General features: G+C 36.2%; 1 protein-coding gene across 5 annotated transcripts in view; it reads right to left on the bottom strand.

The window, feature by feature from the left end:
• Positions 1 to 186: 186 nt before the first annotated feature.
• Positions 187 to 26980, bottom strand: part of LOC118166082 (connector enhancer of kinase suppressor of ras 2-like) — a 182454-nt gene continuing 155660 nt past the window's right edge. For 3 of the 5 annotated variants that reach the window (XM_035324688.1, XM_035324686.1, XM_035324689.1), the window contains exons 19-24: positions 21068 to 21139; positions 10480 to 10550; positions 9671 to 9774; positions 8105 to 8612; positions 7546 to 7745; positions 187 to 7145 (exon numbers count right to left, since the gene is read on the bottom strand). In XM_035324688.1, the coding sequence (XP_035180579.1) occupies positions 6930 to 7145; positions 7546 to 7745; positions 8105 to 8612; positions 9671 to 9774; positions 10480 to 10550; positions 21068 to 21139 (1171 nt within the window). In that variant the 3' untranslated portion in view covers positions 187 to 6929. The remainder of the gene's footprint in view (positions 7146 to 7545; positions 7746 to 8104; positions 8613 to 9670; positions 9775 to 10479; positions 10551 to 21067; positions 21140 to 26980) is intronic. The other 2 variants (XM_035324690.1, XM_035324687.1) reach the window with 1 other exon arrangement.

The raw sequence follows: 26980 nt of genomic DNA, 5'->3' as shown, positions 1-26980 counted from the left end.
ATAAAACGATTTTCTCAGGACTGTTGACGTGAAGCGGCCACGGTTCATTGATCAAGACCTAAGCCCAAGTGAGGGAGTGCATCAGCTGCTGCCCGCGTTGGACCCAGGCCTGAGGCCTGACTTTTATTACTCTTTCTAATTACACTTATTGCAGAACACACACACTAAAACACTGCAAGCACAAAATTTAAGTGCAGATAATTCAGTTTATTGAAGTCCAAATTTACAACTGAAGTTTACAACTTTTTTTTTTTTTCTTTTTTTCCCCAAAACAAAAGCTTTGTTTGAATTTAGGAAGAATAAATGTTCTTTTTAATAATGTACAGACTATATCTCTTAAATAAGTTAATATCTTTGAAAAAAGAGCAATATGTTCCTTTTTTAATGTTGCAGTGCAACTTACAACTTACACGTCTGTGCAATGTACCATGAGGTATATGCCCAGTGAGCAACACACAGTGAAGTTTTCCATTCATAAATTTTCATTGTAGACACACAAAAAGTTAACAAGTTAATTCTGTGATAGAAAAAATGCAGCCAGTTACAGTAATTCACACAGAACTCATCTGAAAAGAGGAAAAAAAGAAACCTAACATTCACTGCCTATATAAACTATTGGATCATCTCTCAACATAGACGAGTATAAAATTAAAAATACTGTTGTGAAACTGAAGAAATACTGTATTATCCAGGGGTTGAAACCTAGTTTACCTGTATTAGTCCAGTTAGAGCAGTTACTTTTCTATCTCTGTAGCATCAGTGAGCTGAGGGACTTTACCACAGTACTGGCAGAGCATCTGCTCATAAAAGCGCTTAAGCAAGATGGTAATTGGAGAAAAGTTGCAGAATGTCGGAAACTGTGATATAACTCAGACATTTTCCCTGGCATAGACAGATGGTTCACCGTGACCTCTCAGTTCATCTCACAGTTGATTAGAAAAACAAGGTTGAAACATGGAAGATTACTAGTATTTGAAGCTTTGACACTTCAAACTTTTCAAGATGGCTCTTACTAAAAATACTTATTTTTCATAATGACATAAAGCATATATTTACTTTAGAAAGAATCAACCACAACATAATTTTGTGATAAATAACAGTTCTGCCTCTAATACATATATACATACTGCTTGTAAAGAAAAAATGCCCACAGGTCATGGAGTCTCCATGATTTTTAAACAAGGCGCTATAGATTTTTTTTTTCATTATTGAAAACAGTCCTAGTGAAAGTTTGGTTTATAACCTCCTATTGCTACAGAAACAGTAAGAATGTTTATATTTACAAAGAAACAAAGACCATGGAGACCCCATATCATTATTTGCTAAAGACTTTAAGTTAGCAGGGTTTTCAAAATACACATTATCAGCAAGTTCAGATTTAATTAACAGTACAGGTTGAACACCATCTACTGCTTTGGTATTTCAACCCCTGAATATACAAAGACGTTACTACAGCCTACTTCACAGTTTAATGCAAGTAAAGTGCAAGCCATAGTACAAGGGTGTCATACATTTTCATACATGTAAGCATTACCTAAAAAAGGCTCTCTATACAAGTTTTATTAGCTACTTTAGTAAACTAGACAGAAGTCACCTATGGCCCAGCAATTAATGGTCTTGCAAGGATATTTTCTTTGTAATACAGTATGTGTCAAATGTAAAAAGTTTATTAATACTAGTGCATTTCTCCTATATCCTAATCTGTTCCCATTTCAGATTTTTAAGTTGAAATCCTTGTTTCTCTGGTCTTGACTGGTAACTTAACTGGTAAGGTCTTACTGTTAGTTTAGCCAGTGAACAAGATTTGTTAAGACATTTGCTTTGTGGTTGCTAGTGAAAAAATGCAATAGAGTAAATGTGTATAATGTGGCATCCTTATTTAATCTGCAGCATTCAGACAGATGCATTTACAGTTAGTAAAAAGATCTGTATTGATACCCTCACCAATGCCTGAGAATGAGTAATATTCTAGAAATGTGAGGACAGAAGCCAGCAGGTTTGACCTTTCTGGTCAAACTGCAGTTTGTTGACATATTTCTTCAGCATTGCTTCCTTTCAAATACTGCTCATACAGTGGCATTAATGCATACAGTAAAATCCCTAATTGACACATTAAACACTTGTAAGTATGATAAAAACAAACATGTTTTATTTGTCTGGCCTGCAGTAAGATGAATATGGTTCTTGAAAACAATGATGGACAGTATCTTCCTGAAAAAATCTACACTTTTATTAAGACTAGGTCCCAGTAGTATATCAGCTCTCTCTCAAAAAAATATATAAAAAAAAGTGCCTGAGGTTCCTGTTCTATTAATAGTCAAAGTAAAGCCTCAGTAAAGGTCAACAGTAAAATTCAACAAATTTTAGTGAAGCTTAGCAATTCCCTCTGTGAAGTAACCCTTTGGAAGGTACCTTTGCTATAGCCTTCACCAAACTTTGAATTGAAGAATAATTAATTTGGCCTGGAAAGCTGTAATTGCTGATGACAGTAAAAATAAAGCTAAGTTGCCATATCCATCCAGCAATTCTGTGACACTCATTTTTTTTCCTTGGAAAAAGCAAGTGGTGCAGTACATTTCTAGCTTAAAAGATAGCAGTCTGTGTCTGAACATTAACTGACTGATCATATTCAGAATTCCCTGCTTGGAAAAGGTATCAAATCTCATTCTCCAATATCTTTTAGTAGCAATTGATTAGTTTCTCCTTATGGTGCTAAAATGTAAAGTGCTTATTATGTGTTTAAGAAAGCAGAGCTGCATCAGAAGCTGATGAAACAGTAGGGTAGTTTTTGCCAATGAAGTTAAGCAACTTGCTTTGGGGAGGGTAAAGACCGCAGGTCTAATGCAGGCTGATTTGTGTGAGGGGAAATGTACTCCTACCTGTGCTGCCCTCAAGCATGGAGCCCGTATTCTCTCAGCTTTATTTTTATTAAAGGATTTGTACATACAGACTGATGAGAACCTCCTCCTCCTCCTCTGACTACTTCTTGTTCATAACAATTAGAGTAAGTTCAGGGAAGTTGTCACCTAAAATCTATGAAGACAAGAAAAAAGCCTCAGCTTTCTGAGGAAGTGATACAGAGATAGCTATTAAGGTATTTCTTAATGATCAAAGAATTCAGTGAATACAGAATAGTGTATTAAAAAAGGAGGGGGATCAGTAGTTTAGGGGGAGCATTAAATCAGTTTTATATACCTGATGAACTACCTTAATAATTTCAGCTGCATTCTGCAGTGTTAGAGTGCCTTTTGGACCAGGAGAATTTGATTTATTTGAATTTGGTGCATAGATTTTAAATACAATATCTATATTGAACTTTGCATTTCAGTTACTTCAACAAAGAAGACCAAAATACTAATTCATGACTATGAGAATCTGAACACAGATGAACCCATGACACTGAAAGATTTAAAAAATAATCTGACCAACAGTATGATCTCTCAAATTTTTTGTCATTTACTCCTATTTCAGAAGTATGCTTATTTATTTATTTTAGTGAACACTGAGAAATTAATATTGAGATTCCATCTGTTTTCCTTACTGTTTGTGTTATTTTTGAAAAACATCTTCCTAATGATGTTTGTCATTTTCAGCCATATCTATAAGTAGCATTTTAGAAAAGAAATAGCTGGTTTCATTGTTCACTAAGGACTTTACTGAACATGTTTAGTGAGCAATTGTCCTTTCTCTTGAGTTACTATACAGTAGCATTTGAAATTCTTTTTGAAAACTATTTAACAATCATATAAATCTGTTTAATATGAAAGCACAGATCATCTTTTGGGTTTGAAATGAAAGGCGAGTTTAAATTTCTTTATGAGTATAGAAAATGTAATCCATTTAATTCTGTGTCTATCTATCACTGCTTGCACATACAGTATGAACTGGTTTATAAATGGATTCTATAAATTACTCTTCTGCTTGTTTCACTGCATAATATTTCTCCCACATTGTATTAAGGATAGCGTTACAAATAGTGAAATACATCTTTTAGAGATCTTCTAGGGAAAAAAAATGGACAAATTCCCTCTATTAATGCTTCTGCTATTCAGTTGTCCAATAACTACAATGTTCACATAGTAAATACATTTAAATTGAATTTTACATTTTGCATGAATACTCAGCTCCAGTTTTGGTGAAACCTGTGGTGACAAATTGTCCTCTATTTCCTGTATACATTTTATTATCTCAGGTGCTTAGAAGATTAAGTGTATGCTTAATATTCAAGCAAAACAGGTACAATGTGATCCTAGTCCACTCTGAGGCTTGCATTTAAGGAGCCATTGTCTTCAGTGATTCTGAAGTACATAGTTGATTTGCTAAAGCAGGTAAAATATGCCTTCATGTTGCTTGTTCTATCCAAATGTTGTGATGTATTTGTTACAATCATGCTGTGACTCAACTGCTTATGTGATGTAAAGAACTCAAAACAGCTGTCAAGTAATAATATGTCCTTACTCTAATACCTTTTACTGTTATAGGCTACTGCATCCACCGTGGTTCCAATTAATGCCAGTGGAAATGAGAATAAAAACCAAATCTGAGTTGTGTTTCTCCAGTTGCTGTATAGGGTCTACATGACAAAGTTTGGCAGCAGACAGGCTGCACAGGTGACCTGTATGAGAACAGAGCAGGGGCTGCCCTCATGTCAGACAGAGAGCCCTTTCCAGTCTGCTCAGAAACAGACCCTCCCTTGACCAAAGATGAACCCATCAGCAAAGCTGGTGCTGCCTCTGTCATTAGTATTTAATAAAGGATGAAATTGCTGTGCAGCAGCCGTGAGAGAGAGGTGAGAAAAATATAAGAGAAACAGCTCTGCAGACACCTATACAAGAGGAGGAGGAGGATGGGGATGTTCCCAAGGTGCCAGAGCAGAGATTCCCCTGCAGCCCATGGAGAGGACCACGGTGAAGCAGGCTGTCCCTCTGCAGCCCGCAGAGGGCCGCACTAGAGCAGCAGGTGGATATGCCTTGAAGGAGGCTGCAGCCTGAGGGGAGCCCACGCAGGAGCAGGAGCTCTGGCAGCAACTGGGGCCTGTGAGGGACCTGTGCTGGAGCAGTGTGCTCCTGAAGGACTGCACCCCAGAGAAAGGACCCATGCTGGAGGAGTTCTGGAAGAACTGCAGCCTGTGGGAAGGACCCACACTGGAAGGTCATTAAGGACTGTATCCTGTGGGAGTTACACCATGCTGGAGCAGGGGAATATAGTGTGAGGAGGAAGGAATGACATAGGTGAAGTGTTATGGACTGACCACATCCCCGTGCTGCACAGCATGGGAAGAGATGCAAGAGTCAGGAAGGAACGGATGTGAAGTTGAGCCTAAGTAGAAGGAAGTCAGTGTGGTGATTTTAGCTTTGTCTTTGTTTCACATTAGCCTTCTCTATTTTTAATCAACACAAAAAAAATAATTTTCCACAAGCTGGGTCTGGTTTTGGCTTTGTGAATACTTAAATCTCTTCCTGGATACTAGGACTTCTTTGAGATAATATTTTTGCCCGTATTATATTGAATTGTATGAATTATTCAATTCTTGACATATGAGAGACAATTAGGTTTATGTTGTGAAAAATTAGCAGTGAATGCCTGTGTTTAAGTCAAATGATATGAACTGAATTCACAACTCCTTTGTTGTGCTTTCTAGAAATATTCTAGCAAGCATAGTCAAAGAAAACTGTGAATGTGTGTTGGAAATTTAAGTTCAGTAGCATTCAGAGCAATCTTTTTTTGTTTCAAGAATCCAAGTATTTTCTCCAAAATCTGATTCTTAGAAATCATTCTCATCCAGGCAAGGAAGTGAAATACATGACGTGATGTGCGTGTCTTCTCAAATCCAATCAATACAGATTGGTTTTCTAGTGATGTACTGAGTAACTTCACTCACTTGCTGATGTACTACTAACAGTTAAAAATTATTGCCGGACATGATATAATTTTGAATAATTTACTTAGCTCTATATGCCGGTCTACAACAGAACTTAATTGATTAGTTCAGGATTATTTTTTTTACTTAATTCTCACCCTTGAAGCATCAGAGCTCTTTTGAATTTTGTGACTCACATGCGTCACTTAAATTCACAGTGAAGAAACTATGAAAACCTGCAGTATGTGCCATATTCAGTGCAGACATTTTTCTTCCACTATGAAATATTTCAAATTATGTTAAAATCAGCGTAAGTTGCAGCATTAGTGAACAACCGACATTGTTCTACTCATATCTTAACTTCTGTGCCACACCTGCTCGCTTATATTCATTCATTTTAAAGGCAGACACAGTACTTTACAAACACAGTATCTAATGGCGTGTACAGTATGCCCATAGGGCCAGATTGGGATCTATTTGCTAGATGTACAGTGTACATTTTAAGGCACACTATAGGGATTGAGTTTACTTTTTGATAACTCTGTCCTTTTATTTGCAAAGATGGTCACTACCTGGAAATGTAGAAAAATAATCGTTCATCTCTAAGAGCATCCAATGTATTTGTGTTTTTATTTTGTATTTTTCTCAAGAAAAATGTGTGAAAATGTTAACTTTAGGGCATTTAGAAAGTAAATAACTACTGCGTTACATTTTATATACATAGATATGTGTTCATGTATATCTAAATATATAAAATGATTGTAGGAGCTCATACTAGAAGCTTAGTTTCAGTACAGTACTTTAAATACACTGGTGTTTGTTTTCTGTTACACTTCTGCACTGCTTCTTTCTAATGCAGAGCTTGATACGGACATCAGTTGATAATAGCAAACAAAAAATTTGTAAAGAATATTATTGTCTTATCATGCAATGTAGTAGGCATCCTGTGGCACTATTCTCTTATCCAACTTATTTACAGTACTGCTGAGTACATTATTTATAAATACTACAGTGTTTGTCTTACTGGATTTTTCATGGCACCCAGCAGTTATTCACGATACAAGTCCTGTCACACGTGAGTTTCAATGAATGAATGTGTATGTGTCAGCATTGGTGCTGAGGTTGCAAGTTCAGAGGCTCCATTTTGTGATTTCAAAGCAGCACTGTACTCACAAATGTCCAGGAAAAACTCGTAGTTCTTTAGTTTCCAATCTTTAAACTTCTTTGATGTTAAGTTGGGATCATCCAGTAGGCTGTTGATAACTGTGAGGTCCCCTTCCTTTGCCTATCAAATTCCAGAAAGACACAGCACATGTCAAAATGAAATGTATGCCACACTTGGTATCTTGGCATTTTATTTCTTCTTTCATTTCAATGCAAAGTGCTATGCAAACTACTATTCAAACTACGCTTGAATTTTTTACCTATACTCAGGAACTACTACAGCTTAAACTGTCTGACAGCTCATTCCTTGGCCCATTTCTGTAACATGCCTAGGAAGAGCAACAAGTAATGGTTGGTTGGTTTGTTTTGGCTTTGTTTTGTTTTGAGGCCATAACACTTTTGCTCTCAAGAAGTGTTTGTTCTAAAGCTACAAAGAAAGCCTCATCCACGAGAGAACACCAAGAGATTATACTTTTACAAGTTTATATTGCTCATACACAATATGAATGATAAAGCCTTACTTTTAAAGTGCTCTTGAGTACTCTGATGTGGTGAAGCTTTTCGTTGATAACTGGATCATTACATCGCTTTACAAAAGACTTGCGGAACTCCTGCTTGGTGGAGGGGCGCTGCTCTCCAAAAGCTGACAAACTAGCTTGTTCCAGAGACTTGTACAGCTCTTGCAGACCATCTGAATTTTCTCCAATTTCTTTTAAGTTTTCTGAGAGAAAATAAAAAAACCTAAGAACAAATCCAGCAATTCAGACAAAGTTTCTAAAAACAGCAAACAATACTGCAAAGTAGTGCATAAAAACCAGCAAATAATACTGCAAATTACTGCATAAAATAACTTGTAACACGGTCTTCCCATTTTCGTTTTGATGAAACAATAACATTTTGATCAGCCATAAGGCTATATTCTTAAGCACTACATCTGAGCATTTAAAATGCAAAGTCCTGAGTAGCAACTGAAGAATTTGCCAAAATGTAACTTTGCTAAACAAGAATCTTGCTGAGAATAATGACAATATGGCTTTGGTTTTCAATGCAGTGAGAATCAGAATATCTCTGAAAGCTTACCTTCTATGCAAAAACTATTATGCCTTCTAATAGGAATTTTCTCTTCCAGCTTGTCATCTGTTCCTTCTATGGACTTCAGCCGCCCCTTCCCCTTGACGTCTCTGTTTCGTGGAAGGCTTTGACTACGTTGCTTCTGTGGCCTGCTGTGAGAGCTATGTCCTCTCTGACATTCCACCAAGGGAAAAGGCCCATCCTCTTCATAATTATGACGTCTTTGTACTGGTAACGTTGCTTGTTTTCGTCTGTCTGGTGACATTCCAGGCCGACCACTCATGTATTCGGGATCAGGAGGAACAGTTTGGAGAAAATGGAGCCCTGAACTGGTTAATGGAGTCTCTATCAGATCCTGCCATGAGCGTCTTTCTCGGTAGGGAGGTCTGCATCCTGACGAGTGTATGCTTCCTGCTACATCTTGTCGAGAATCTTCGGCAGAAGAATGAGAATATGTTGATTCACTTGAAAAGTGTCGTCCGTGTTTGGTTTCAGGGAACGGACTTGTAGAAGTCACCTGAAAAGAAACAAAAATATCTGACTATAAGACAAGGTTTAAAACAGACCCAAGAAAATCACTATAGTGTAGAACATTACACAATACATATTAATAAAATGGACTTATACGTGTGTTTTGATATGTCATAATATGAACCTTTGTAAACAATATAATTAGTAGTGAAATCTGTTATTCAAGTGCTATGTTTTAACCACTCCCTATTCTTGTTTTGCACATTCTCTGCCCATGAGCAACTACTGCTGGAAAGAACTGCTGGAAAATAAAGGTTTCCTGAAGAGAAGTCCAGTTTATGCTCAGTCCAGCAGTGTGCTGTGAAGACATGAAAGCCCCCAAAAGAAACCATAATCGGATTTTTTTTTTTTTAAGGCGATAAACATCAGCCAAACAAGAAAAAAACTTCAGCACCCAGGAAGATTTTTGAATTTTGGGGGACTGCTGAACTTGTCAAATCATTTTAATGCTGCTGGGTCTGTGTATCATTTTAATTCAAAAACAAAGAGAAAGGCAAAAAAGTGAAAAAACAGAAAGGGAGAGGCTTAACCTGTATCCCGGTTGATAAAACAGCATCACATGGGTGAAAATCAGTCTGAACTTCACCCATGTGATGCTGTTGCCTCAGTCACTCTTTCTTTGGTTCTGGTTGTGTGAGGATCGTGTCATTCACGCTGAAGAAAAATCTGAAAGAAAAATAGAGAACAGTCCTATCTGTGCTTAGAAACAGATTAAATATCACAGCCTATGTTCTGTATGTTAGAAATTGTATTTGATATTAGAACCTGTTCGTGTACAATACATGTTTATCTCATTTATCAAAACTTTTCCCTATACAATATAGAAGTTTTATTTTTTTTTTTTACCAGCTTCATAACATTTTATGATACTATCAGAAAACATGCAGTTCTTAGATCACAAGGAACAGCACTAATTTCATTCTTACAATGAGATCCATCTTTGTTCTGCCTTTATAATAACTAAATTTTCGAAACCAAGCAAAATGCAAATCAAGGCACACGTTGTTTGGTGACCTACTGTCAAATGCAGCATTTATAACTCACTGAGGGTGCTCGGTGATAGGAGTCACACAGTGTTGAAGAACCTTCCTGCTTCAGCGTTAAAGAGCCATCAACATCATCCTGGTCGCTTTCACTCCAGTAATCTGCTAACAAAGCATTCTGGGTTTCAGTCACGTGCTTTTCCACAAGAAAGCAGTTCCCACATTTTCAAAGCATTACTAACTTGCAAGGGTAAACATTGCAGTCACCTAGGTGGCCTGGCAGACGTTGTGAAAACATCTGGTACATAGGTATGAAGATACACAGGTATGAAGAACCTTCAAATGTTTTAGGATAGTGTTATGGAAAGCATGTTAGGTACCTAACTCCCAGCGTACAATAAAAAAGCAGCTTCTGGTCACAGAGGGAAAATCCCTTCTAGGTGCCAAACTACAGCTGAGACTAAACACTTAATTGCCTAATACTCCTTGTCATGACAAAAAAGGCAAGGCTGGCACCTGAGCTCAGCAGTTGAAGAATGGATCTAAAACACTTGTTGACCTGTGACTGTGATGTCTTCACGTGCTCTAGAGTGATGAGCATACCTGATGGCTCTGCTCTGGGAGTTCATACGTCAGCCTGGACTTGGAATTCTACATATCATTTGTTTTTAATATTTCTGGATTTTATTTGTTGGTGGCACTACTAAATCTAGTTCTTCAAGGATAGATGTTCTTATGACAATCTATGTTTTAAAAGACACAGCACACATGCTAATAAAGAAGTCAGTTATGACACCTCTAGCTTCATCCAAATAGCGAACAGGTGTACTCTCTGCTTTCTTCTCCTGCTTATCATCTCTGAAACATTACCTTCATCTGGATGAATGTCCTTGTCATCAGGTGTGTAACCAATTGCTGCAAGACCCAGACGGTTCATCCACCTAATAGAATAAAAGAAAATGAGGAAGAGGGATACTTAAAAACAACATCTAGCGTAAACATGAAGTCATACAGGTTTCTTATTCTGTAGAAAAGTCAGAAGTAACTGTTAGTCCAAAAACTGAACACTGTTCAGGCTGTTAAAATCATGATCCAGATGTATTCAGTGGTTAATAATTCCAAGTGAAGGTTGTTACAGTTCATGTACAGTGCAGATGTGGACTTCTGTTCATATCTGCTGGAGCAAATTTGCCTAGTGGAGCATCAGACTCATTACATTTTATTCTGCTGCCTAGAAAACTGAAGAATTAAGTCATAAGGAAAATGTGAAACATACATGCTAATATGCTAACTTTGGCAATGGCTTAACATGAGCACTTACACAGAATCTCCTGTGTCATACAGAGAATGTCCAACTCTGTCTCCACCTTAAGTAGAATAAAATCCTCTCTATTATGCATCTGCAACATGTTTGTTTGGAATGGTTTCCCGAGATAACTGTGTAAATGAACATGCTGCATTTATTCTGATAGCTATTTCCAGACCTTTCCTGAAAATGCTACCAAAATACTATAAAATCAACTAGAATGATGATGGTAACTGTATGAAAACCTGTGGTAGGAACTAAGTTGTATGAAGTTTACATGCTTAAAAAGCTGAAACAGACTATGATGGCATACCACTAGCTATTTGCTAATCTCGATTTATGACAATGGTGATATAAACATTAAGGCTTGTCATGCAAAACCAAACTTCTTTTACTTTGATTTTTTTTTTTTTTCAATACAGAATCTTAGGTTTCTGAAACAGGACTTGGTAAACTGAAGGTGCTTCAATATTTGTATTGTCCATTGGATGTTCTAGTTTCTATTTTGTCCCCAAATAAATTTACTTGTTCAAAAATAAGATATTTTTTTTCCACTAGGAGAATATTACAGCTTATTTTTAGGGAAGTTCTTTTAAAAATTTTCTTTACCTAACATGACTGGATGCTTATGAAGAAATATAATGAAATAAAAAGGCCCATTAATCGACATCTGTAATGACAGAGATGTGTTCTTAAGTATGACCTAATTATTTATTACACCATTAATTTTCTAGTATACTTCACGTTAGTGATTTCTGGAAGCAGCTCTGTTTTCTTTCTAACAATGCAATGACAAATCAATATCACAACAAAAACACCTCTCACAGCCTTCTCAAGAAAGTTGTTAGTATAACAACACGTACTCTACCTTAAGGGCTTTTTTTTTTTTTTTTTTCAGATTTAAACAAAAAAGCTATTTAGTGTACTTAGAACAAAATAAGCTTCTAAGGGCATTTGTGAATGCATTATTTGTCTAATAGCATAGTATATGAAAGATAGGATACACATCAAGGAGACAGAAAATGAAGGAAGAGCGAACTCCCCTAAAAATAGAGCACAGTTCAGCATGGATTCATCTGCTGGTCTAGGCAATGCTATGCCACTGCCCAGAGCAACGGTCTTCATCTGTAATATTGGATATGTCACTGACTCATTGTATGGCCCTCAGCAAATCATTCTACATATCTTACGCCTTACAGAAGTATCCAAGAGGGTAAAAACATTTACTTCTTACAGGGAATTGTTATAAGGACTAACTCAATCACAAAACTATGAAATACAAGGAACTGTATTGTAATATTATTTGCCTTTCAGTATTAAAACAGAAGTCCTCAAATTGGAAATAAAAATTAAAAGTGATTATTTTTCGCAAATATCAACCATAGGCTTAGAACTTCTAAGAGAGATACTGCCTGCATCAACATGCCAATAACTCATCTTTATCACGAGGGGAGTAAATTTCAAATGGATTAACAGGGTTACTGAAAAGCTAATTTTCTACAGTGCTTACCAGCATAATTTTGTTCAAGAAAGGGCATGCTGATCCCTTGACATTTGCTTCTTTTTAAAGGCATGCTATTTATTGCAGTAATTGAAACCACGTCAAACCTTTGCTCATTATTAAGCATTGATATTTACTACTTTTCAACAGTTATTCCTGAATTTCTAAAGTCATTAGCATTGGAGAAAATAGTTTTCGTCATACTTTGCCATATGCCTTTGGCAATTAAGCCGAAATACCTCAGTGACTTTAACTACAGTTCTGCTTCAGCACCAGTGATAACTAGGACTGCCATCTTCAGACGCAAACCCAGCCATTTTGGTGGCCAGGGCACTGAAATTTATGTTGTCTTAAATTTCTTCCCTATTTTATGTTGTTGCTCGTTGTTAATTGTTGCTCATTGTTGATATAACCTTCAAAAGGACACGGATTTTCTTAGACATGGTATCAGCTTTACTCGTATGGCCTCAATGTCCAAATCTGGAATTAGCAGAAGGTAATCTGCCTTCTGCAAGACTGCTCTTTTTTTTTTTTTCCTTTTTTTTTTTTTTTTTTTTCCTTCAGAAAGCAAGAAGATCCCCAGTATCATTACAAGCACATTCTTACCCCATTTACCACAATTTAGAGTTAGTTTTTTGTCGAGCCAATGAAAAGGATATCTGATGACATTCACTGGCTTATAATGATAAAATCTCTTCTGATAAAAGAAGAAGAATCTCAATTGTAGGTTTTGTATTTTTTAAGAAAAGCATGGGTGGATGTTTTTGAGGTTAATCAGGAGTTATAGAAGTGCTGAGATTACAGATCCTTTTCTTACAGTTAACACAGGAGGAAATGCAAACTCAAATCAAAAGGAAAGCTGTGTAAACCTGATGAATTTGCCTGATGAGCAAACTACTTTCTTTTTTATTAAGAAAACAGACTGGCAAAGTTACAAAAAAAAATCTCTCTGGAAAGCTTGGAACTCAGCCTCCTGGTTCAGAACTTTGCGTTGAATGCCTTGTAGGCTAACATCAGGTTTCAGGAAGGCAAAGGGAGCTGCGTGGCAAAAGTAGACTCTTTAAGGGATAGATAACAGTGTTTTAATGGAAGGCCATGCAATGCAAGACTATGTGCTACACCCGCCAAGAACCTACAGCAAAGAAATACCTGTTATTTATCTTTATTTATTTATTTATTTATTTTTATTTTTTACCTTAGCAAACCAAATGGAGGGAATTGTAAGCCTCAGGAAAAGTCACATAAATAGATGGTGAAGTTTTGTATTTTGTCTCAATGGCTTAAATTCTAAATAAATCAGATTTTGTTTTAATTAATTCTGTTGATTACAAATAGGCACTGTTGGCATTTCTTCAGGATAAAATAGAGCTGCATGGTAGGAAGCTAAGTTAAATTTACTGAGATAATTCTGGTTAGTACCAGGGGATTACAGCCCAAGGTCTGTTCTGCGAGTCTGATTCTACCCCAAGGCCTGGAAGGGGATGTTTACTGAGGGCAGCCTTGAACTGAGTAGCTGTGACAATGATCAAAACTTGATACTGAAGAGTGAGTCATGCTTGAAATGCCCTGCATTGTCAGGAGTCAGCAACACGTTCTCTTACTGATCGTTTAATAAAAACGCTGGGAAAAATGGGCCAAACAAGCAGGGAAACATTTTCATACAGCTTCAGCATCCTAGGACATTATATTAAAAACAAAACAAAACAAACTAACAAAAAAAACCATGCCATCACTCATTGTACAAATGCAGTTAGGAATCTTGTAGATTCCTAAAAAAGCTGAAAGAGCTATCAGTATGACGCAGTTGCACAAAATGTTAATCCCTGTATTTACGATAAAGGAGAGTAATTATCTGTTTTTTGAATCACTCTTCAACCACTTTGCTATTTCTGTCTAACAGTTGAGAAAAAAAATGACACAAGTGAAAAAACACCTCTCTCTCTCTCTTTTTTAAATAAATGTGTACAAGGCAGTTAATTTTAGGGTTATAGTTAAAACTGCTCCATAATTCCATGGTGAACAGGTCAGGAAGTAGTGAGTTGCTGTGATTCAAATAAATTTATTTGCTAATCCTCTCAGTGTTAGATATCCGTTTTGCAAAGGCAAGAAACTAATTCAGGTGAAAAAGTAAATTATGGATATATCCTGAAAACATTTAAATTCAAGTCCCTTCACTTTAACTATTTCTTTTTATTAAATAGTCCCTTAAAATGAAACAATGAAACACAAAGACGTTAATGCACACAATAAATAAATACACAGTTATATATTTAAAACCCATTTCCCAGTTTTCTCACCTCTTTCATCAATTAATACTTGCAAGTCATCCCAGGTTTGTATTGTAAATGTTTCAGAGTAGGAATATATCTTTGTTTTTGAGACTGCATCTACACTACATGTTATTTGGCTAAAAGAAAAAACAGAACTGAAGTGGAAGTTAAATGTGACTTAATCAAGTTATCTTTAAGTTTATTAAAATATAGATTCCCTTGAACCATCTATTTCGTACATACAATTTATTTAGTGCAATTTGTATTTAATTTCAGGTTATAAACTTTGTATTATAACCTCTTACATCACTGAGATAATTGGATTACAGAGTTCACTGCAAAATTCTTTTCAATATAGAATTATATTTTAAAATCAATTTTGTATTTCATATGCTGGCTTCTTCCTGGCCAGCCTTTCTTAATTGACATCTGAAAAATCAATGTTTCCCTTTTAGGTTCACGGGGTACATTATTTTTCACTATTGCTAAAGCTGTGTGGGTAATGCAATTATTTAACAGACTAAAAGTTCCTGTAATAGGTATGGCTAAAATGATCCCTTTATTTTTCTCAACAAAAATGAAGCCCAAACAGATAACCGATGCCTCACATCAAAATATAACACTGAACAGTCTTCTCAATGAGCTCATCTCTCCAAATATGTCGAATCTCAGCAGCCTGTATTTTCACTATTTTATTTGTCACAGTTGCTGGAATTTGTTAGGTAAAATCATTGAAGGGATAAACTGTAAGTACTCTCATTTGATAATCTGACATGACTCCGTTGATCTTGTTTCATGCATTGTCTTCTTAGATTTGTCAGGCTGGAAAAAACATGAAAAAAGCCCTAGACACTCTAAGACTTGACAAGTGAACCATAGCAATTTATGTCCTCTTTGCGTGTGCACCTACTTCACGCACTTAATGGGAATTTGTTTTATTTTTTTATTTTTTGTAATCTTCACTCTGTCAACTGAATGCACAACTAGGCCTTTGTAGTCTGAAGTCTGTGTTGTTTGGTTTGCTTGGTTTTTGTTTTGTTTTGTTTGGGGAAGGGAGGAACTTTGGTGGTTTTGTTGCTGTTGTTTTCCTGGTGGGTTCACAACCCCTGCAGAAAATAAATTATGCTTCCACTAATAAATGAAATAGCATCTTATTATGCAAATATAATTGTGTAACACCGAGAATATACACACAATAACTTTATGACAGACTACAATTTCAAATAAAACCCTAAGGAAATCTACCAGAACTGTCACAGAAACTCATTCAACTGGAACTCCTTTAGCTAAATTGCAAATACATTTCCAAGCACATTTGTAGCAGCTCTAACACTGCCTTGGCAACACAAAAGGAGTAGTCATTGCTAAGTCAGGGTTGGACTGCCCCACTGATACTTAAAGGCAGATACTTAAAGGCATTAAGAAGACAGTAAGGTATTTTCTTCATTAGTGAAATGCAGCTACACAATGCAGCCCTGTCCTATAGATTTACCAAATTACTCTGGCTAATTCACCAGTTTCTGGCTATCCATGCACACGCAAATACTACTAGCTGCCTTCATCTACCACTTCCTTTACTAACTATGACATTGGATATGCTCCAGCATGCACAGCTACGTTGTGTTCAATTCTACCTTTCTATTTTTGCCATAGTACAGGTAAGGAATGGAAATCTGTAAAAATTCAAGCCAAGCTTTCTTAACTTTTAATACATTATATATTTTTCTCAGTTATTTAAGCTTTTATGCTAGTAATAATGACTGGCCCAGAAAAGCTTTGGATAGTCTTAGTGGAAGGGCACTCCTTAGGAAAGATTCTTCAAGGCCAGGGATGGGGTCTGAGCAACCTGGTCTAGTGGGAGGCATCCCTGCCCACAGCAAGGGGGTTGGCATTACATGATCTGTAAGGTCCCTGCCAACCCAAACCATTCTACGACTCTTTACGAACAAGAGCTGCGTTTCTTATGGCCTGAAAAGGTATGGGTGGAGTCTGAGGGTCTGGAGGTGGGGGTGGAGCTTTTTTTTTAAGGACTATCTACTTCTGAAATTGTGTAATTTTATTTCCACACACTCTTAGAGAAATCAGATGGAACAGGCTACACAATACAGTTAGAGGCCCAATTTCTGTATTTATAAACACTATTTCTATTATTAGATAAAACATTTTTTGCAGTGCTTAGTATGTCCGGTATAAGATTAAAATGTGACTGTAATGCATCTTCATTCACCACTGAGAGGTACAGTGCTGTGATCAAAAAATCTGCTCTTTTAAATGCAGCCGAACTTGTTGACTCCCCGAACAATTGTATCAATGCACTGTGGTATTATTTCCAGCAGAATTTGATTAAGTTAATTCTGTAATTTAAGCTAGTACAGAAAGCCAATGTAAATCCTAGCTCCTGTGCATTAGGAATAAATTCACACCTGAATGCTAATTTGGATTGTGTATTGGATAATTGCAATTGTGTACCGCAAACTCCTTTAAAATCCTCTCATGTAATGCTATAAGCCTAACTTTATTAGGGGGAAATGGTAGTTCTCAAATCTATGGAAAGCAGTCCATAGATGGTTGAAAGGAGGTGTTACATGGCTAGCCAAAAAAAATTAGACTTTGAAAACTTGCAGCTCTGTCCTAGCACTCCCTAGTGCAGCATTTTCCCCAGGCTGTAGCTGTAACTGCTCACTCCCACATGCGTCATGGTTTCAGCCAGCCCCTGAGGCCTGCAGCTAATTCTCATCAGAAAATGTTTTACTTGTGCTACAACTTAGGTGCTTCCATGTGAGCACAATAGGTTAGAGGATTGCAGTGGCCTTAGGAGCGACTGTATCTTTCCCGAGTTTGAAAAAAGTTTATAGGAACATTAAAAAAGAAGGGGAAGAGCCGCTGTTCCTGTTAACTTGTACTTATATATTTGTAAGCTTAAATTCAGGGATTTCTGCTTGAAAAGTACCTTTCACATTCCCCAGACTTGCTTTCTTATTGCTTTCTATTCGGTTAGAGTCTGGAGAGTAAAAACTCTTTAATAACTTACTCGGCGCAGTTTCCTGAAGAACTGTTAAACTAGGACAGGCCGATCTGACAGGGTTAGTCTTCTGCTCACTTGTCCAGCAACTCTTGTTTAAGAAAGGCAGCGTCTAACAGGGGCATATGGCTGATTTTTTTACGTGCCAAGATCTTTTCTTAGGTTTTAGTTTACTCATATGGGAAGATTAAAAGTAATTTAAAACTGTAATACTAACCTACCATCTGAGCTGGCGAAGATCTGTCAAGGAGACTAACATGCCCCAGATTTAAGTAAGACAGATGAATGAACTTCAGTAGTAAACAGCATGGTTTAGGAAAGCCTTGACTAACTTGCTTGTTACATACATAACATAAAAATAAACAGGATATGAACCCTGAAATTTGCTTATATTCAATAGCAATTGAATTCAAAATACTCCAAAATACTTCAAGCAGTTTCTTTTTAAGAGAAATATGTTATTACAAACTTTCTTATCTTTACCTGGAAAATATTGGAAACAACCCTACAAAAGCAATCTATAGTCATTTTAGGTTTCAATGGGTAGGAGATATTGGTTATATATTTGAATGGATGCCAAAGATTTATGGGAATTACTAAAATCATGAAGTTAACCCAGTTATTCAAATCAAGCGTGACCAAGTTATTCAGCCTATAACAGGAGCTTTTTTTTTATTATTTAACATTTGGAGTCTATGATGAGATTGCAAATGAACTGCACGCTTCAATCACAAGAATTTTTTAAATAAAGTAGATATTGTAAAACAACGGAATATTAAATTCAATGCTAATTTCCTTAGAATTATTAAAGCCATAAACAGGTAATACATGGTCTGGTAATAGATGAAGCACTTCTGTTAAATAAGGCATTTAACAAGCTTGGAATACCGCGTGACCATGGCAAGCAAAATATGAGTTCATCAATTTCATTATTAATTCATTTCTAAGAACACAGCTCTGCTCGTGTAGACCTGAGAAAACAGCATGAGCATTAATTTTGCAAAGCAAAGTCTGTCTGCAACATGCTACACAGCAGGCAAAATTCAGCTGCAGCAGAATAACTCTATCTGCTACACACAAATCAATTACTACCCATCGGTTGCTAGCACTTTCAAAAGCAACGCAGTATTAAAGACATTACAATATTCTGGAGTGTAAAAGAAAAACAACCTAGTGAACAGTTAATCCTAAGTCAGAAATTAAATAAAAACATCTGTTAAAGCAAAAGGTGGTGGTAAATAAAGTTGAAGAAAGGGTAAACATTCTTCACACCATGAATGAAGAAATGCTGTTTCTCAACTTCATATTAAATTGCCTTTACTTTTCAGTGTAACCGTGGAAAAACCAGTTAAATTTTTTGGTGACAGCAGAAGTATAAGACGCAACAGAGAGAGAGCATTTGCCATATTTCCTTAGATTACATGGTTAGCAATTTGGTGGAAAGGTAGCAAGTTAGCGATTTGTGAAATTAGTATTGTAGGTGCATTTTTTATCGATGAATCGTGCTTACTCATTTCAAATTTCAGACAGGATATATCTGGGACAAGGAATTTCAGGAAGTATGTGAAGGCTGCAGGGGATGCAGAGGGATTTTACAGAGGTAGCATTGTAATCCATCATTTGGGTTGCTGAGTGAATTACAATTACTCCACAGGAAAAGCACTTCTGATGGAAAAATACTGCAGAAAAGAGTTCAAGGGGAACTTTACCCTTCTTTGTCCTCTCTCATGGGAAACAGACGCAAAAAGTCAGAAAAAATGCTCTAGTAAATTCCAAACTAATGTGGCAGTATGATAGGAAAACAGATCCTGGCACCTCTTCAACCGTTATGCTCCACAACGACTGTAAACTGTCATAAAGACAGTTTCCCTGTCTCCCTAGTGTAAGAAAATCAATGGATGTTTTATTGAATGTACATCAAGACTTCCTGTTTTTCCTTGAGTCAGAACATTTTATGGTATAACAGAGAGAGAGGATCAATGGCACTTCAACAGATCATAGCTATCAAAGTAGCTAAAATTAATGTAGAAACCATGCATATTTAAAAACAGCTGAAGATCCTGACTTCAGTTTTGTACAAAACAAATCTCAGCTAGATTATATAACTGAACAATAAAACAGTGTTAACATTGGGAAAAAAATATTTTGCAAATTTACATCCTAAAATTGATACATTTTTATATCAGTGAGATACTACTGAGAATTGAACCTTCTCCTCCTCATCATCAGTGATGAACTGGTGTGAACTGTTTCAATACAGCTAATCTTATACATCAATAGTTTAAAAGTAGCCTCTCGACGTTATTGTTCCAAATAAAAAAAATCCAGCTGTATCCTGAAGGTGATTCAGTCTAAGTTTTCAAACAAAATGAACTAACTAAATCTCAAAGTTTTGGTGGTCTATGCAATGAAAGATTTAAGTCTTCAAAATAGGGTAACATTGTCCCATGTGTCCTTGCTTTTTACCACAGCTTTGAATAAACAAATTCCTGAAGTAACAGGAGGAGGTAGAACATCTGACTCCGCCTTTGATCCTCAAAGGCACCTTCCCACCTTTATCTAACCTCTGTCTTCATCACTGAATCACAGAATAGAAGCACAGAGTAATTTAGGTTGGAAGAGATCTCAGGAGGTCATCTGTTCCCACAGCCTACCTACTGCAGGGCCAACTTTAATTTTGGTTCAGGTTGTTCAGGGCCTTGAATGCTCTCCCAGCACAACCAAGGACATTTAACAACACACAGCAACACCGCCAAAAGAACTTTGCTAGCCTTGATAGGAGAGTGATAGAATGGATCACGTTTATGTATTTATTTAAAAGAATTCTGTCATGAAAAATAAATGCATCTCATTAGTTCAGTCCCATTTCTGTTTAAAAAAATACTTCAAATTGCTTTTCATTGGTTTTAGGTGTTAGGTTCCTGTGGATTACCATTACAGCCAATTTAAGACTATCTAATCCCATCACATGGATGGGTTTACTCTCAGTATAAGCTTTGGTATGCCTGTATTTTATTTATATACCAGAAACAGCCCATAATAAGAATATTACCAGCTTTGATGAAAAAAAAATCAGAAATGTGATAAAAGTTTTAATGAACACAGATGTGACCAACACAACTAACTTTCCTAACATGCCTTTGTGGAATTGTGCCATGTGGCATGAGAAAAAAAAAAAATCCAGCAACCAAAATAAGCCATGCAATGTAATGCTGTATGTACTGAAGTCAGTGGAGAACTAGAGTGGGCTGTCCTGAGATCATTGTCAGCATTACATCATGCTTAGGAGCACATTTCTATGTAAGACTGAATATTAGTTTATATTATTGGAGTACCAGGATAAAGAACATGTAACTTACCTATTCATTTCTTCTAGACAGTCTGTTGCAAAGTAGAAACTCTTTATTTTGGGGTGACATGCTTTGAAGGCACTAGAAAATAAACACAAAGATGAAATAACCTTTATTTCAAACAGCTTGTCTACAGATACAAAAGACTGACAGAATGACCTGCTCTATAATTCTTCAGCATGTTACAGGTCTAATGGGCATTTTGAATGCTCATTTGAGTGTCTTGCTGAATAAACTTACCAATGGATTCCTACTGATCTGTTTACTGATGCTGATGTTGTACATTAAAAACTTGGTCCATCAATCTGAAGATCTTCATGAATAAATTTAAGTACATATTAGTCGTATCCCAAACATAAACTAAAGAACTAAGAGTTTGATCCCACCACCTCTTCGCACATATTTAGAGGACTGTGGTTTGTGTTCTACCCAAAGAAATATGGCCAACTTACTCTAACTTTCTCATATCTTTACCGTAACTTCAGATATATTACTGAAGATATCTGTGAATTTATCCAAAAATTTATTTTACATTAATAAAGAAGGAAGAGAAGGAATATAGAGATAAATAACCAGCTGGTAATTGCATTCAACTGGAGACAGCATTAAAAATGCAGCATTTTCAAATTTTCTTTACAGAGTCATATGACTCCAAGACCTCTGAAATGAATGTTTCCCAATGTAGATGTATTTTTAAAAATTCCTAACTACAGTCTTCACGCAATCTATGCTTAATGGAAAGCTCTAGGGAATAGAGCTTTCCTTAAAGCTTTCCTTAAAGAGTCTTCATCTAAGTAGTAGCTTCTAACTCCAGCAATTGCTTTGTGACGTTACTCTAAAATAAACTGTATTCCATCTACTTTTCATCTTAATCTAATAATCTCTACTGTATTTTTTCTCTGATCAACATGAGTCAATAATAGTTAATAGTTCTTCGACTGCCATCCAGCAACAGAGTTGACATTATTTAGATGAAACACTTATTTTTATTGTTGCATCATAATTTATGGTCTATTATATGTATCTCACAATTTTTTATAGCACAGTCTGTTCTCACAGTTAGTTTGGGGCTCAAAAAGACAGATTTTTTTTTTCCCCATTTGCTGATTTCCAGTCTATGCAGAGGTTAATTTACAGAGTGAAGTTCTTTGAAAAGTGCTAGTCAAATTATAAACCACTGAAGTAGTTCCAAAAGTGTATCGCAACAGGTTTAAATTAATTTATGCGCTCTTTTACTTGTGTAACTAGCACATTAGTAGTATACTGCACTACTGAAAGCACTGACCTGTGGTACTGAATAGCAGCATGACAGAAGGGTAGACTGACATTGTTCTCTGCACAGCTAACATACCTTCTCCTTTCTCAAAGGTCAATTCCTTCACCACTCCTCTGGTCAGTGCAATTCAATTCCATACAGATGATTTCATGAGATAAATTCTGATTTTCACTTTAGGCTGGCTATATACAGAAACCATTACATTGCTGAACAGAGTACATGTGTGGGATAATCAAGCTCACATGTTGCAGCATGAGCGATTGCAGTTCATAGAAAAGCATCAATGAAAACCATTTTTATATCGTGTAATTCCTAAGCTCTCTCTCCTCAGCTGAGCATTTATTTGAAAACTACTAACAACGGTAACCATATTTCTTAGGATTTTTTTGTGTGAATATAATTAAAAAGAGTATCGAGGAAACTACAGACTCAGACCAATAAAGAGTATTATTTTTATTAGTTGGCAACTGTTAAAAACCAACAACTCTAATTTGTAGAATTTAGGTTAAAATACTGACATTTATACAGTAATTACTAGATGTAAGAATTAGATTAGGAATCATTACACGTGGCATTAAGAAAAACCTGTAATTCATGTTTTCCACTATTAATAGCTTAAATGCAACTGACTGTTTTTTTAATGACTATGATATATTCCAGTTTTCAGAAACAAGAAATGAAGGCTGAAGAAGCTTCACTTTGGAACATCTACTTTGTTATGCATATTGGTAATACAAATGCATACAGTAACAGACTTTCCTAACAGAAGTTCTACAGAAGAATGAGATAGCAGAGTTGTGTTTCTCTGTAGCTTCCATTAAATTAGACATATATTAAAAGGCTAAGTTTACTTTTGCTCTGAGGATCATCATAAAACATCTTACATCCATAAAAAGATGTAAGAAATATTTAAGTATTGTTTTAGCATTTGGAAATTGGTAATTTCAACTGCAGATCCTAATCTTACTAGCTGCGTATTCTGATTAAAAGCATGTCCTAAGACCTTTATTATAAGAATATGATATTCTATTGTAGTAAAAAGGCCATCAAAACAGTCTTTACTAGTTAATACCAGCTGGCAAGAAATATGCAAGCAAAAAGGCTGAATGTTCTTGCTCGTACTGTAAATACTAATACAGAATTTTGAAACAACAGACAGCTTGTTTTTTAGCAAATGGAAATAGTGAACACAGGAAATCCCTGAACAGGAAGGATTTTTTTCTGATGCCCACTAGATGGCATACACTTGCTAATTATAGGTACTGAATTTTAAGATTTTAATGCAAGAGATTTTGATCTAAGCATCGTGTCTTCTTTTATGGGTACATTCGTTTCCCTGATGTCACTACTCTTTTCAGTTGGTTGGGAACTCTATGCAATGTCTCCACCTTCTAGTCTTCCATTTGACCAACCATCTTCCAGCCCTGAGATTTAAGAATTGGCTTGAATTGGAGAGGACTATGTAGTGGATCTGGAGATTCTAATCCTCTTGATTAATCCTGTTAGAATATCACATGATGGAGTTTCTGCTTGTAAACAGGATTATTTTCCTAGACAGGAAATGTACATACGTAAAAGCATTAAGATGCCAATAATAGAGTTTCAAAGTTCACCTTTTAATAGTCAGAATATGTCCGATAAGCAGACCTTAAATTTGGGCTCCACTATGCTCATATATTGTGATACAATCTGTAATTATATGCTACATTCTCACAGGAACTCTTCCTCAGTTAAGGTGCAGAATGAACTCGCTTATGAGATAATTCATGATTATACAACAGATGAGGCTACTTTCTGTAGCACTCCTGTTTTAGTTGCTACAGAATTTATGAATGTGTCATAAAATAGAGACAGAACAAGAATTGTTTCAAGGATAAGTCAGCTACATGCTGCCGTTCTTCCTGCTTATGTAAAGGAGTTCTCACATACTCCGAGTCACAGCAGCAGACTTAAATATCAGTCACTATATAAATGTTCCTTAATGTCTTTTTGCTTGATATGCTGAAATTTACTTATATGGTGAGTATATGTGCAATAATATATTGTACTGTTATTTATTTATATACTCTGAAGAAAAACAGGTCTTTATTTTAATGAAATGGGTATCCCAGATCTGTGGATACTTTAAAGTATTTTGCAGTTCTGTTTCTGAGCTGCAAAACGCAACAATAAATCCACCTTCACTTTCCAGAAGTGTCACAAGGGTTACTATTAGAGAAGCTTTTAGACACAATAGCATTAAGAACTGCAGAGAACTCTCCAGGGAAATAATTCTGTACGTGTAAATAAAAATGAATAATGTGGAAGAATGATATGTATAATTTTACCTTTGACTTGTTTTGGAGCATTCCAAACAGGATGCTGTTTGGTTTGCTGTCTACAAAGTCTGTCAGGCCCATTTCAGAAGCGCTGCTCCTTAGCCACTCAGCTCCCAGCAGGGGCTTGGCTCATTCACAAGTGCAGAGCTTTGCATTGTCCTTGATGAACGTCAAAAGGCCCTTGGTCAGCCCATACACCTGGATTGTGTAGATCCTCCTGAATGACAGCCCTGCCCTTGAGTGTGTCCCCAGTTTGCTGTCATCTAAGCCGCTAATGGGGGACCAGGAGTGTATTTCAATTTTTAGGAATGCTACTCTGAGAAGAACATCCTAAATATTCATTCATTCGATTCAGGTGTTTCCTAAAAGCAATGGGAAGTTTTGCAGTGTGAAAGCAAGAAACTGCCTCTAGCAGGGACAAGGTCATTTTCCATCCAAATATAGCCTGGAGAGTTAAACCAGTCTGAGATAATGCCATGATTCATTTAATAATCAGGGTACCTTCATTAAATGCATTAATGAGGCAAATCATTAGACCGTACAGAATAATGCATTCAATGACGATATATTCTTGTCAAAGCTTTCTTAACACTATTTCATTCAATGTATCCTATGAACATCAGTAACAGTCGCACTGTAAAACAGCATTTCCCATCCGACAAAACTCTGGAAAACACAATTCTAAACTCTAAAAATAAAATACATTATTTTAACAAGACTTCAAATTCCTTTGTTCAATATGGTAAGTCTTCTGTTTGGAACATTTCACAGTGATGGCTCTGAAAATAAGAAAACTAATGTGATTTTGCTGGACTTCTTTTATGCACTAAGATACTAAGTGCTCTTTCAGACAATTTTAATTTATGTAAAAACATATGGACCTAGCAAAAAGAAAAAAGAATAAAGAATTAGGTGTCTTTCCCCATCCGTATTAACTGTCAAGATAATCGCTTTACTGAGTTTTGCACTGGTGTTAAAATGGACTCAATCATATGGAAGTAAGAACCCGATCAGACAAATATTTTCAGATTTCAAGCTTGCAATGACTTCCAACACCTACAAAAAACCCACTATTAAATGACAAATATATCCTAAAGTGGAAAGAAGTGAGAACAAATCCTGTAAAATCTGTCTTTCACTAGTCCTCTTTAAAAGGAGGCAAGAAAATCCTAGCTGAAATATTTCTTGTAGTCTAGCAGAGAGAAGAATGAAGTGTAAGTTAGAGCTTTTCCAGACTATGTTCGTTCAGAATGGGTCACCACCACCTTATTTGTAAAAGGAATGCAGAAGAATCAGACCACAGAAAGCTGTTGCTAGGCTCACAAGGATCATTAGCCTTTCAGTGGAATCAGGCAGTATCAGTCCTGTCCTTGGTAAGACAACGTAGAAGAGGATCGATATGCACTTATAGAGGCTGTAGAGTAGAGCTTTAACACAAGCAGTGCCCTCCATTCATATATGCTTGATATACTGAAATGTAAATGAATGGAACACTGGATTTACTTTCTGTGCAATCTTGGAGGAGCAGGTAAAATAGCAGCAAATATAAAGCGTAGTTTTTATGATGTGGGAAATATGTAAATGATAGTCCATGAAGGAAGAAATCAAAGGGCAATTCTGGTCAGGGACCAAAGGGAATGCTATTAACATCTTCATTATACTTTTACCCCTGGACCTACCTCTTTTTGAAAGTATTCAAAGCCTGAAGCTTTCAGTAGTGTGCAAAGTTTTAGTTAATCAGAGTTTTTTCTTTGCATATACCCTGCAGAAATTGTCCTGTGAGAAGTGTTCTGAGAAAATGTGTTCTAATGCTTAGAGCAAAGCTCCGGAAGATATTTCTAGCTGCGCACAATGACCTGCTGTTTGATCTTCGTTAATTCACTGAAATTTGCTAAGTGTTTTATATGCTAACAAAAGGATATTATTTTCTCCTGCATTTTTGTTCAATATCATTATTAATATCTACTTGTTCCACAGAGGAATTTATAGTGCTCAGTTCATGTTTAATTTCTGCAGAGATACCCTCATTTGAAAGGAGTAATGGAAGTATAAATTGCACTGTCTTCTTCTCAGGCAGACAGTAATAACACCTTCAGACAAGAACAAGCAATTGAAGAGGTTTTATTTTCTAATCAGCACTCTCTACTGTAATTTACACCCTCAGTATTTTCTTGTATGTATGTTCAGAGTTGTGGAACGTATTCCTCAGAGCAAAACCATGTTTAGTCCTTGGAAAAGCATGACAAAAATTCAGGATGTTTAGTTATAACTAGGAAAGCTTTAGTAACAGTATCTTATATGCTGCTCTATATAGCTCCTGATGGCAGC

This window comes from Oxyura jamaicensis, chromosome 4, assembly GCF_011077185.1.
Source record: "Oxyura jamaicensis isolate SHBP4307 breed ruddy duck chromosome 4, BPBGC_Ojam_1.0, whole genome shotgun sequence".
In the NCBI taxonomy this organism is placed as follows: Eukaryota; Metazoa; Chordata; class Aves; order Anseriformes; family Anatidae; genus Oxyura; species Oxyura jamaicensis.
Note: the sequence above shows the minus strand (reverse complement) of the source record. Positions and strands in the feature narration are given on the sequence as shown.